Source organism: Scylla paramamosain, chromosome 13 (genome assembly GCF_035594125.1).
Source record: "Scylla paramamosain isolate STU-SP2022 chromosome 13, ASM3559412v1, whole genome shotgun sequence".
In the NCBI taxonomy this organism is placed as follows: domain Eukaryota; kingdom Metazoa; phylum Arthropoda; class Malacostraca; order Decapoda; family Portunidae; genus Scylla; species Scylla paramamosain.
The window spans coordinates 981,923-994,459 of NC_087163.1; the positions used below are offsets into that span (position 1 = coordinate 981,923).

General features: G+C 39.2%; 3 protein-coding genes across 5 annotated transcripts in view; 1 reads left to right on the plus strand and 2 right to left on the minus strand.

Annotated features, from left to right (window-relative positions):
• The window catches only part of LOC135106271 (translation initiation factor eIF2B subunit beta-like), a 48,112-nt gene extending 37,337 nt beyond the window's left edge, over window positions 1-10,775 (plus strand). The window contains exons 1-6 of one of the 2 annotated variants that reach the window (XM_064015113.1): window positions 6,344-6,592; window positions 8,277-8,461; window positions 8,540-8,696; window positions 8,848-9,042; window positions 9,386-9,561; window positions 10,335-10,775. In XM_064015113.1, the coding sequence (XP_063871183.1) occupies window positions 8,607-8,696; window positions 8,848-9,042; window positions 9,386-9,561; window positions 10,335-10,407 (534 nt within the window). In that variant the 5' untranslated portion in view covers window positions 6,344-6,592; window positions 8,277-8,461; window positions 8,540-8,606 and the 3' untranslated portion in view covers window positions 10,408-10,775. Of the gene's footprint in view, window positions 1-6,343; window positions 6,593-8,272; window positions 8,462-8,539; window positions 8,697-8,847; window positions 9,043-9,385; window positions 9,562-10,334 lie in introns of those variants that run through there. The other variant, XM_064015114.1, reaches the window with a different exon arrangement.
• Window positions 1-12,537, minus strand: part of LOC135106259 (ribosomal protein S6 kinase alpha-5-like) — a 13,850-nt gene continuing 1,313 nt past the window's right edge. The window contains exons 4-5 of one of the 2 annotated variants that reach the window (XM_064015088.1): window positions 12,168-12,395; window positions 1-422 (exon numbers count right to left, since the gene is read on the minus strand). In XM_064015088.1, the coding sequence (XP_063871158.1) occupies window positions 93-422; window positions 12,168-12,395 (558 nt within the window). In that variant the 3' untranslated portion in view covers window positions 1-92. Of the gene's footprint in view, window positions 423-11,231; window positions 11,588-12,167; window positions 12,396-12,537 lie in introns of those variants that run through there. The other variant, XM_064015089.1, reaches the window with a different exon arrangement.
• LOC135106277 (uncharacterized) lies at window positions 860-7,022 on the minus strand. Its single transcript, XM_064015126.1, has 7 exons — window positions 6,885-7,022; window positions 4,210-4,284; window positions 3,885-3,972; window positions 3,056-3,179; window positions 2,195-2,402; window positions 1,541-1,702; window positions 860-1,429 (listed from the first exon to the last, which is right to left on the minus strand). The coding sequence occupies exons 4-6, from the start codon at window positions 3,173-3,175 to the stop codon at window positions 1,686-1,688; spliced, it is 345 nt and encodes a 114-aa protein (XP_063871196.1). The 5' UTR covers window positions 3,176-3,179; window positions 3,885-3,972; window positions 4,210-4,284; window positions 6,885-7,022; the 3' UTR covers window positions 860-1,429; window positions 1,541-1,685.

Here is a 12,537-nt window from a genome sequence, read left to right on the forward strand (position 1 = left end):
TAAATTCATACTTTTTATTATAAAGGCCATACAAATGATGGAGATCAATAATATTCCATGCAATAAATTCTTTAAAATAAGCAGATGGAAAATCAATGCAAAAAAAACTTCCTTTTTTTCACCCTTCCTTTCTTTTCTTTTCTGTCTATCCTCAACACCAACCACTTTTCTATTTTTATTCCCTCCCATTCCATTAATTCCCAACATATTTCTTCTCCCTCTCCTAACTCTTCACCCCTGTCTGGCTTTAGGTCTCCGTGAACACTGATGCCTTTCCTGTGCACGTAGTGAACTGCTGACACCAGGTTCCTCACGACGACCGAAGCCCGAGGCGAGCCTCTGTGAACCTCTCGTGTTTCCTGATCCTCTGAAGCAGCCAGCTCTCCACCTCCAAGGAGCTTCATCACAATGTAGGTGTGTGCCTGTGAAACCAACATGAATTAGATACAGGCATACAATGATTAAATGCAAGGAAAAGAAAATAAGACTAACCTCAGGAAACATTTCCAATCTGCAAATATTATATAAATATTTTAGACATATGTTAGAAAACGCACAGTGATGAAGCTTTACACCCATATTTTATCCAGCATTTTATGGTCTTATTATCATTTAAACATAATTTTAAGGACATTCATGTATTTTATTTTACTTAGAGGTAGACATTGCACTTTAGTGTAGAAATACTATTTTAGTTACCATGATTATTTTATACTCTTAATATTTTTTGATGACAACATTCTGCAATTTAATCATTTAGTAGTATACTAAGATATTTCAATCTACAGTTTAGTTTTATGACCTCCATATTTATGTAAAGCTATGTGAAATATAATGTACTTAATAACCACTTTCGTGGAATAAAGAATCTGAATCTGAATCTGAATCTATCCCTCACAGGGGAAGACATCAGCCATGCATACTTATATTATTACTACTGCTACTACTATGACAATTTATTTACCTTTACTGTCAAAATCACGCTGAGACAATTCACCAAAAATTCAAGTATGTTTTAATGCTTTCACTGATACAAACCAATTTACAGCACCAGAAGTAATGCATGAAATCTTTATAATAATCATCTACGTGAAAGAAGGGGATTAAAAAGAATGGATTTTGCAATTTGTACCCAGTTTAAAGATTAGAGATGGCTGTAGAACAAGTAAAAATGTCTCAAAGTGATTAGTGGTTAAGGAAAGATGTAGCAAACAGCAGCAGCAGCAGTCAAAGAGTTAATAGTGAAGAATTAAAATTAGCAAGTAAATCAGCAACAGCAGAATAGAAAGTGGGTACTAACCTTAAAGCTACAAGCCAATAATAGGTTGGTTGTGGAAGGTCTTCTGTCTGGTGACATCTTGAAAAGGCTGCTGCTGTCGCTGATGACACTGTCAGTGAAGAGAATTGATGGAGCAACGTAGGAGTAGCCCTGAAATAATAATGTAACAATACTATCTTTGGAAGAGTACACACACTCATATAAATACATACATACATTCATACATATACATATACAATTAAGTCTTATTTGGGTACTTACATTGAACATTTTCTCAACATCTGGAGGAACGATTGCTGGAGAATCCTGTGGTATCATTGCAGTGAACTCTTCAGAAAAATTACTAACATCTAACTCAGTACTGATTCTTGGTACAAAGGGAGCAGGTACTTTCTTTTGAACAAGGTCATCCCAATTCAATTTCTGTCAGGAAAAAAAAGGAATTACCACTTATTACAACCAAACCACATCAATTTTTTTTCTTTCTAAATGTATCTAAAAGTTGCATCAGTATAACCCACTTGGTCATTAGGTCACAACCACTACTACTAAAGACACAACATGACTTCAAGGTAATCTTTCAAAGGAAAATATGAAAGGATGGTATTTCTACCTCCATTCCTGTTTCTCATTTACAGACTGGTAAGCAAAGGATGAAGGAAAGTGAATAAAAGAACAGGTATAGAGAGAGGATGACCAGCTTAGTTCAGATCACCCATGTTGCAGCTAAATTTGTACTGTATGAGTGAGCAGCCTCAATACAAACCTTAAAAAATACATGGTACACCCTACAAACAAACAAACAAACAAAAATAAATAAATAGATAATAGGATAAAAAAAAATTGAAAAAAAAAAAATAATAAAAACAAACTGAAAATATATAAACCAATACAAAACACAACAAACCCACATACCACCAAACAAGACAGAGTGGAACCTCGCAGGGACGCCGATGATGTGCTGGTAATACGTGACACAGGAGAGCAGAGAGGAATACAAGCTGCTGGAGTCGTGCTTGGAATAATAGTCGAGGAGAGCAGGAAACAGAGCCAGCACCACCGTGAAGCCAAGCAGGTCCAGGATCAGACTGCCGAATACCACCTTGCTTGTCCGTGCGTTCCTCTGCGGGTGTTAGGTTCGGTTAGGTTATGTGAGGTTAGGTTAGGTTAGGTTAAGTTAGGTTAGGTTAGCATATGTTAGGTAAGGGTAAGTTAGCATATGTTAGGTTAGGTTAGGTTAAGTTAGGTTAGGTTGGGTTAGGTTAAGTTAACATATGTTAGGTTAGGTTAAGTTAGGTTAGGTTAGGTTAAGTTAGGTTAAGTTAGGTTAGGTTAAAAGAAGTTAGGTTAGGTTAAGTTAAGTTAGGTTAGGTTAGGTTAAATTAGCATATGTTAGGTTAGGTTAGGTTAAGTTAGGTTAGGTTAAAAGAGGTTAGGTTAGGTTAGGTTAAGTTAGCATATGTAAGGTTAGGTTAAGTTAGCATATGTTAAGTTAGGTTAAGTTAGGTTAGGTTAAGTGAGGTCTTTTTTATCTATTATTTTCTTTCAGTATTTTTTTCTTATAGTATTTTGTTGCCTTTAAACAGTGTCCCTCCTATATATACAAAAAATAAAACAAAATGAATAAATAAATAAATAAAGTAAAACAAGAACATTTTTACGACTTTAAATAATTTTCCCGACACACTTGTGCATGGAGGCAGTGTTCCATGAGTGTTGAGTGACAAATATTGCATCTCAACTTAGCAACACACACCAACACAACACACTGCTCACCTTCTCCTTGATGTCCGCAGCCTGTAGTGCCCCTCTGTCCCTGCTGTCCACCTCACCACCACTGCTGCCGCCACCGCCATCGCTGCCGCCAACTTGCTTGCCGGATCGGAGGGTTGCCATTGCTCTGAAAGTTACGTTAGGTTTGGTTAAGTGAGGCCGTGGGAAGAGGATGTAGATTAGGTTAGGTTAGGCTAGGTTAGGTTAGGTTAGGTTAGGTTAGGTAAGGCTTGGCTAGGTTAGGCTTGCTTAGGTAAGATTTGGCTAGGTTAGAATTGCTTAGGTTACATTAGATAAAGTTTGGTTAGGCCAGCTTGGGATTAAGAAACAAGATAGCCAGTCTTGGGGAGGAGGAAGCACCAGACAGAAGTTAGGGTAGGCTTCTTTGGGTTAGGCTTGGTTTGCTTAGTGGCAGCTGAGGAGTGAGAAGCTCAACCACGTTAGGTTAAATTTGAGGTAATATTTTAGTCATTTTCTCTCTCACCACCAAAATTTTCCCACTGTAAAAACTTTCTTAATATTTTTTTCTGAAGGTTACAAAACAAAGCACACGTTTTTTCATCACAGACCCGTAAACACCACCCCTTTCTTCCTTCACACACACACACACACACACACACACACACACACACACACACACACACACACACACACACACACACACACACATTCCCTCACAGAAACTTTTAAACACGTAGATATAATATAGCATTTTCTTCTTTACACACACACACACACACACACACACAGACAGACAGACAGCACTATATTCCTCTCACAACATGTAACCTTCTTACGTATCACAAACTTCCAAACTTCATTATCCTCTCACTTCCTCCTCCTGTGCTTTATTCCACTGCTTCCGTGGCGTGGGAGAGTGAGGGAGAGTGAGGGAGAGCGAGAGAGAGTTTTATCACCAGCTGGAAGGAAAGTACCGCTTTGTTTACATCTAAGAAGACGCGGATGTCACTTCTGTCAACAGGGTTACTAATACTGAGAGAGAGAGAGAGAGAGAGAGAGAGAGAGAGAGAGAGAGAGAGAGAGAGAGAGAGAGAGAGAGAGAGAGAGAGATTGTCATATAACCATTTTATACTCAAGATAATAAAAGACAGCAAGCGTTTAATTATTAATTTTCCAACTTTCTTCGCTTGTCTAACCTTTCTTCCACACTGCTGGTGGTGGTGGTGGTGGTGGTCTTCCTGCTTCTCTATTTCGTCCCTCTACATTTGTATCTGAAAAAAAAAAGATTGTATTACTGAATCAACACCAATGAACGCTTAACCTTACCTAACCTAAAGTGTACCTCTGTTTTTACCCTCTACCCATCACTACAACCTCCAGTACCTTCCCCTGCTAGGACTCCAACACCACAACACCTCGTACAGACCCAGACATCGCCCCCACATGCATCTAGAAGCTTCATACATCACAACACACGCTATAACACCCCTGACACGCTTCTACTATCACAGTCCCCCCTAAAACACTCCAGAACCTTTTATTTTACCTCCAGCACACCACTTCTACCCTCAAAGACCCAGTACTTATCTGCAACATGCCTTTAACATAACCAAAACACCTCAAAAGCAACTCCAATCACACTGAAACACCTTAAAACACCTTAAAAACTCCTAAACGCAAAAAAAAAAACACCCTAAACACATCGAAAGTGCACCAAAATATCTCCAAACACACTTAAAATACTCCAAAACTCACCAAATTGACTTTAAACGCATCGAAAACACACCGTACCTACCCCAAACACACTCAAACTCATCCATAACATCCTAAAACACACTTAAAACATCCCAAAACACTGAAAACGGCCCAAAACACACTTAGAACACCCCAAAACAACCAGACTGACCTAAAATACCCACAAACGCACCCAAAATTCCCCGGTATCCACACAAAACACACCCAAACTCGTCCATAACATCCTAAAATACACTTGAAACATCACAAAACATTGAAAACAGTCCAAAACACACTTAAAGCACTCCTAAACAAGCCTAAGACACCCCAAAACACACCAGGAACGCTAAATATTGACTCAAACATCACCAAATCCCTAAAACACACACTTCAACACCCTTTCAACACCTCCAGACACACTGCAACACTCCCTAAACACCTCCAGACACACTCCAACACCTCTTAAACACACCAAATAAACTGGAAGCACTGTCAGGGAAGACAAATACTACCAAGACAGACAGGGCAGCAGGGAAAATTAAGCTAAATATTGTTTTCTTATCATTTTTCTGTTTTACCACCTCCTCTATTCCTTCTCCCTTCCTCTTCCTCCTCTATTTCTCTTATTTTCTTACTCATTCTACTCTTATCTACACGTCTGAGTTTAGAAACACGTGGAAACACCAGGAAAACACTGCAAAATACGATAATTATTACCGAGGAGACAGCGGAGCCGACCAAGGGCCCAGGTCCATCATGGCGGATGTGACGTCACGGCTAATTTACGTACCGTAACGGATTTCATTTCGAAATTGACCCCTCGAAAAAATGGAGCTAGGCTGGAATGCCTTATATATTCTGACTTGACAAATACTTTAAAAAATATCCACAATATTATAACAGCTCCAGCTTGAGTAGTATTTAAAAAATATCCAAATGAAATATGGAAAAAGTGTTGAAATATTCGGCACCATTTAAATCATTGAAAACTCCACAGCATTTGAATTTTTAGGAACGTAAAAAATTTTAAAAAATCTGAACTATCATCTTACACCATCAAAAGTTATCTGGAACAAGAATAAACAAATAAAACCGAAATTGTGTAAAAAACAAGTGTTGGAACCTAATTACGATTAAAAACCACTGGAAAGTCCACCTATTTTGACTCAACAACAAGATAAAACACTTTAAAACATACAAACTATTTTTTCAGGCATTAAAAAGTTAGTTACAAGCTGAAATAGAGACACAATAACACAAAAAGTGTTATAATCACAACTTTTAACAGGACCATAAACCATTTTTAAAACCCACTTATTCCTCTCAACAGGAACCAAAAAACAATTTAAAAATCATAAGCAATTTTTAGAAATACAAAAGACGTAATTAGAGCGTGAAATAAAAAACCAAGTTTGTCAAAATAGCGTCAAAAAAAAACACCCCACATTTTCGTCAATCAACACAAAATTGGACACAAGTCAACACAAGCAGCGAAAACACTTCTAAAGCAAATAATTATTTTTCTAAACCATAAAAACATGCTATACTACCAAAATAAAGAAGTTAAGAAAAATACCCAAAAAATATTGGAACCCACAGATTCAAACAGGTAGCCAGGCATCATGGCGGCCCTTGCCAGTGGAGAGGACGGCCGCTATTTTGCCTGTTATTCTTCCATCGTAACTAAATGAGGCAATGGCGGATATATCTAGCTAGCGGATATGAAAGCCTTGTCATGTGGCTCCACTTAGTGACGTGTTAGGCTTACAATAAGTGACAAATAAAGCAGATATTGGCGGATAAATGGGGAAGGCTGCCTCCACCTCAGCTGATAACATAAGGCAAGTGGATTTTTTTTACGTTTTTCTAATTCCTGTCATGGTTAATTAGTAAGAGTTTTGTGGTGGAGGCTTGGAGCGCTTGTGGCACCGTGGAATGCTGCGTCACATCAATATATTGCTAACGAGGTGCAAAAACATGAAATACCAGGCTTAACAATAAACCTGACAGCCCTGTGTTGTTGTTGTTGTTGTTGTTGTTGTTGTGGGTGACAGGTAACAACACTATCACAGTCACCGCCTGTTACATCAGACTGTGCAAATTAGCTGGCTGGACAAGTGGTGGGAAGGTTTCTTACCAATATTAGCCTTGGTGGCCCTGTAGGCACCTCCCTGTAGGCACCTCCAGGCAGGCACCAAGCTTGCACCAGCACACGCAGGCACCCACGGCCCTGTCACTGTCTTGTTCTGCCAAAATACATTAAATAAAGCCACAGTTTATGGCACCCTTTGAACACAGTGCCTTTCTGTGTCACGTCTGGTGCTGTGTTGTCCTCCCTTGGCCTGCTCTGCACAGTACGGACACAAACCTATCCACAACACACTTTTACCTTTCAATAACAACCACCAACTTCTTTTATATTATACTAAACTAATAGAAAATTAAATATAAAGAATTATAAGCGTGTAAAAATAAATCTCAGGCCATTATCACTGTAATTGTCAAAGTATGTAGACGTTTACTGATTGAAGCGCCAAATTCAAACTGGTCGTGGCTTACACTGCAATGTCTCGTCCCTTGTGTGGCGTAATGTGCAATAATTGAAAAGCTTGTGTGAATTAAAGGCTTGGCTTAATACTGTTATATCTTACCTTATAATTATTAAATATTTACCATTTGACGTTAAAAAACAACAATACTTCACAGAGATATCGAAGTATAACAGAGGCTTCCATACTGTAGCTAATGATCAACAGAGAATTACCAGCCTTTCTCTGTGTGTCAAGGAGAGCCCACCTGCATGTACTGAATATATGTTTTTAATTAGTCTTTTGTGATTAATCTTTTTAATATATCTGCGCCAATGTAAACTAGTATGTGCTTAGAAGGCTTACCAATGTGTGGGTGTTGGTGGGTTTGGTGCTACTCAAAGGGAACACTTGCTGGAGATGTCTGTGAAGCAGTGATGTACAAATAACTGAGCGTATTTCAATTCACATAAGTATCCCATAAAAATAAAAAACTGACCTCCGTTTTCTCTCACGAACGTAAACATTTAGGCGTATTTCAATTCACATAAGTATCCCATAAAAAAAAAAAAACTGACCTCCTTTTATTGTTGTTGTTATCATCATTATTCTTGCTTTTTTATTTATTTTTCATTCTCTTCCTTGTTTCCTCATCTCTCTCTCTCTCTCTCTCTCTCTCTCTTGAAAGATTCCGCCCTAGAGATATAGAACACACACACACACAGTGATGTAACGCCCTTAGGGAAACGTTCGTGTGCGTGTGCGTGTGTGTGTGTGTGTGTGTGTGTGTGTGTGTGTGTGTGTGTGTGGAAAGATATAATTGCTTAAGTACAGCCTCTCTCTCTCTCTCTCTCTCTCTCTCTCTCTCTCTCTCTCTCTCTCTCTCTCTCTCTCTCTCTACGTATTTTGCCTGTCTGTCCTCGTGTGTGTGTGTGTGTGTGTGTGTGTGTGTGTGTATCTCATTTATTTATTTAAGTTATTTTTCTTCTTCACGCAGATAGTAATTGACGAACACAACACACCACGTGGAGAGAAGCAAGGTGTGGAGTACCCAAGCCTCTCACAGTCCATGCTAGTAGACTCACCCTGCATGTGGAGATCTCCCAAAATGCACGGAGGTTATTCCAGAGCTGCAGGACAGAGTACTTGAGGCCATTGGTGAACAGAAAGCTGAGGTTGAACAAAGGTAGAGTAAAGATTACACTGACATTTGGGACATTGACGTTGTTTGTTACCAGTATTATATTGATTCCTTTTATTTCAGCCAAGAATTGATAGCTGCCCAAGGTGTAAGCAAGATTCACAATGATGAGGTCATTGTGACGTGTGCAATGTGTCCACTGGTCTTGGCCTTCCTGACCAAGGCAGCCACACAAAGGAAATTCCACGTTATTGTTGCCGAACGTGCCCCTAAATATGATGTAAGGTGTTTTATGCGTCTCTTTCACGTCATCGTGTCTGATGTGCACAATACATAACACAGGGACTGCCACATGTAGGGGTGATGGCTTCTTGCAGCTTCCTTTATTTTATTATGTTCTTATGTTCTCAATACATCTTTTACTTGTGCAGGGTCACCCAGTGGCAAAAGCTTTATGTACTGCTGGAATTGAGACAACATTAATTCAAGACTCTGCAGTGTTCCCCATCATGTCACGTGTCAACAAGGTCATCGTTGGCACCGAGACGGTGGTGACCAACGGAGGCATTGAGACCTTTGTTGGTGCAGCCTCTCTTGCCTCACCACCAAAGTTTTATTCTGTTCCAGTAAGTTTTATTTGTTAGTCATTATCCTGATACCTCTTTCAGTGGGGCAGTATTTGAAACATATTTACTGTTGCAAATTGAACAGGGAAGGTATCACAAAAGTACATACCATTTTATTCTCACAGAAATTCTTGATTCCAGTTTTTGATACATTCCTTTTCCACATGTTTATTTCATGTAGGTGGATATACATTCCTCGTGTTGAGTGTTGGATGGTCCTTTCTCAAACCTCAACCTGTTGTCTCATGTGGAGCTAGATACTATCAGATCAGTACCTATATAATATTGAAAATCATGGCATGAATTGTGCATTTTGCTTATTGTCACAAATCTTCATTTTCAGCTGTATGTGTGCACTCCCACATACAAATTTAGCTTGATGGGCTGTGAAGAAATAAGCCACCAAACCACCACTTCTATTATCCCAGAGGGAACAAAGTTTTGGCCGTCTGTAAATACTGCGCTGACTCAGCTAGATTACGTTCCTCCAGAAAATGTCACTGGTTTCATAACTAACAAGTGAGTTTGTGTTGTTCATATGACTGTGTGGTCCTTTCAAGGTGTGATGTTGGGGGTTCATTTCATTTTTTTATTTGCTTTCCTTGTTGGGCCTGGGCTGACCTCAGGAGACATCAGTATTTGTCAGCTTTATGCACAAACTGTTATTTAGCACTGTACTTCATCTCCCAGTAAAACTTCTGATCCTAAATGCATCAAATGAAAGGCCTTTATGTTTTACTTATGAGTGAGATAAACAACTTAGTCAATTTATTATACAGTAAAATCCCTCTCATCCGGCATTCCAGTATCCGGCAGCTTCAAGTATCCGGCACATTTTTCCCCGAGCCTTAAAATCAATAAAAAATCAACGTGTGCTCACAAAATCAATTAAAATTCCCACGCGAGGCATACTCCGTCCCCTTGCCACCACAGCGCACTGCTTCGCGCCACCCGCAGCCCACTGCACTGTGTTTACTCAGTGACTCAGTCCCGCGTGTGCACTGTTTATCGCCCGACGCCTTCATCACGCCTAAAGTTGTAGAAAAAAGGAAGTGTGTTGTGCTTACACTTAAGCAGCTGATCAGATCAGCTGATCATCATTGTTGTGGTAAGATGCGTGAGTGTAGGGTGGTCATCGTGGACATAATTTCACTTCTATTCAAGTGTCCGGCACGTCGGCGGTCCCGTTGATGCCGGACAAGAGGGATTTTACTGTACCCTGTTTATCTTGCACATCTACTCACTTAGCTTTAAATAATGGCTGCTGACCATTTAAATCTCTTTTATTTCAGTCGAGGTACTGCACCATCCTACGTGTACCGGCAGCTTAGCGAACTGTACCGTCCCACTTCTTGTGATCTCTAAGGTAACAGCTTTAATCCTTGCAAATAAGGAATAAGAGAAAAGAGACACACCTGCCATTTGTACTGTTATGCTGTAGTGTTCTGTCATTTTTTTCCTCTTTTATCCTAGAACCATTTTTGGTCATTCATGTTTATAAAAATTATTATACAAAAATGTTGAGCTTAATATGTTTGGTGTAGTTTTTTGTAACATGTGTTATTGTTAATGTGTGTGGTTCCCCTCAGGAAGAATGTTGCAGTATTAGCAGTAATGTTACAGCCAATGGAAGTGTCTGTATTGTGCTTTGGTGGGAGGTTAATTTGATGTATTTTTAGAGTTGTGCAGGATATAGCAAGCCCTCAAAATAAAGAAAATAACTATAGAAAACACTCCTTGTATTGAAAACACCACTGCAGAGAAATCTCTAATGAAACAGGAAACCCTACATTCAGTACTGTGTGGTTGTTGCACTAACACTGAGCTAAATGCCTTTTGGATGGTTGTACACTAAAAATAATGTAAAAATGCCTATAAACAACTGTCCCTGCATTAAAAACCTTTCATCATAAAATTACACACAAGATACTCAACCAGTGCATGAATGTTCAAGCGGTACCATTTGCTCCCTTCTGCACAGCTTGCAGCAACACTTCTGGCGCTGCATAGTGAACAGTGAAGCACGGTGTCTTCGTGCTGCCATCCTTTTCCTTGTCAGGCATCAAATGTGCAAACCCAAAATCCACAATCTTAATAACTGAATCTTCAGAAGAATCCTTGAACAAGAGATTCCGTGAAAAGATGTTTAGATTAGAATGGCCTCGGAGAAGGATAATATCTGAATGGAATAAATTCATACTTTTTATTATAAAGGCCATACAAATGATGGAGATCAATAATATTCCATGCAATAAATTCTTTAAAATAAGCAGATGGAAAATCAATGCAAAAAAACTTCCTTTTTTTACCTTTCCTTTCTTTTCTTTTCTGTCTATCCTCAACACCAACCCTTTTCACCCCTGTCTGGCTTTAGGTCTCCGTGAACACTGATGCTTTTCCTGTGCACGTAGTGAACTGCTGACACCAGGTTCCTCACGACGACCGAAGCCCGAGGCGAGCCTCTGTGAACCTCTCGTGTTTCCTGATCCTCTGAGGCAGCCAGCTCTCCACCTCCAAGGAGCTGCATCACAATGTAGGTGTGTGCCTGTGAAACCAACATGAATTAGATACAGGCATACAATGATTAAATGCAAGGAAAAGAAAATAATATGATCTTAAACTAATTGTTACTTAAATCATTTTGTGTCAAAATGATTTAATATCAATGACATATCCAAAAGAAAGAGTGAGTGAAGTTGAAAGTAGTGATAGGTGAGGAAAGCTACTTGGATGGTAGTACTTGGATGGGGTAGAGAAGTGTGTGTTAAAGACATCATGCAGTTGAACAAGCAACAAGGAAAGGTCTAGATAAGGAGGATGGAGGTTCTTCTGGTGTGGCCACCTCCTCAGGGGATGCTCCCACAGAGAGTGAGGCAACACAGAGATAGGTAGATGGAGAGAATGTCAATGACTGTTAAAAGATAGTAGAGGAAGAAGAGTGGTCTGATGAAATTAGTGTATTCAAGCAGGAATCACTCTAGTGCAAGTGTTTATCCATAACTGAGAGTGGTAGGTATTACATAGTGCTCAGTAAACAAACTCCACAAAACAAAGGCATATATGGAAGACATTTTCAACTTTCATTATTCAGCTTCCAATGTTGAGAATCATGAATAGATGCTTACCTCATCATGGAAAACTTCATGGAGGTTGTTGACAATGTTGGAATGTCCTTGGCAAGCCCAGAGTAAATTGATTTCTTGTTGGCAGTCTAGTCTTCTTGACACTATCTCCACAGGAAAGTGTTGTTGCCCGCTGGACTTTTGTACACATTCCCGACAGACACTGAAGCTGCCGTCTCCGAGTATATTATCTCGGAGATTCAGTTCGTATTTTTGGAAAAATGGTGAGTCCTGAAAAAAATACATGTCTATGAGTTATTTCATACATTTTTTTTCATCACAAGTACTTTAATAATTAAATGAGAAAGTATGCATACAACTAGACACAAATATAATTCACACATAACTAAAACTAATAAGATGAGGAAGCTGG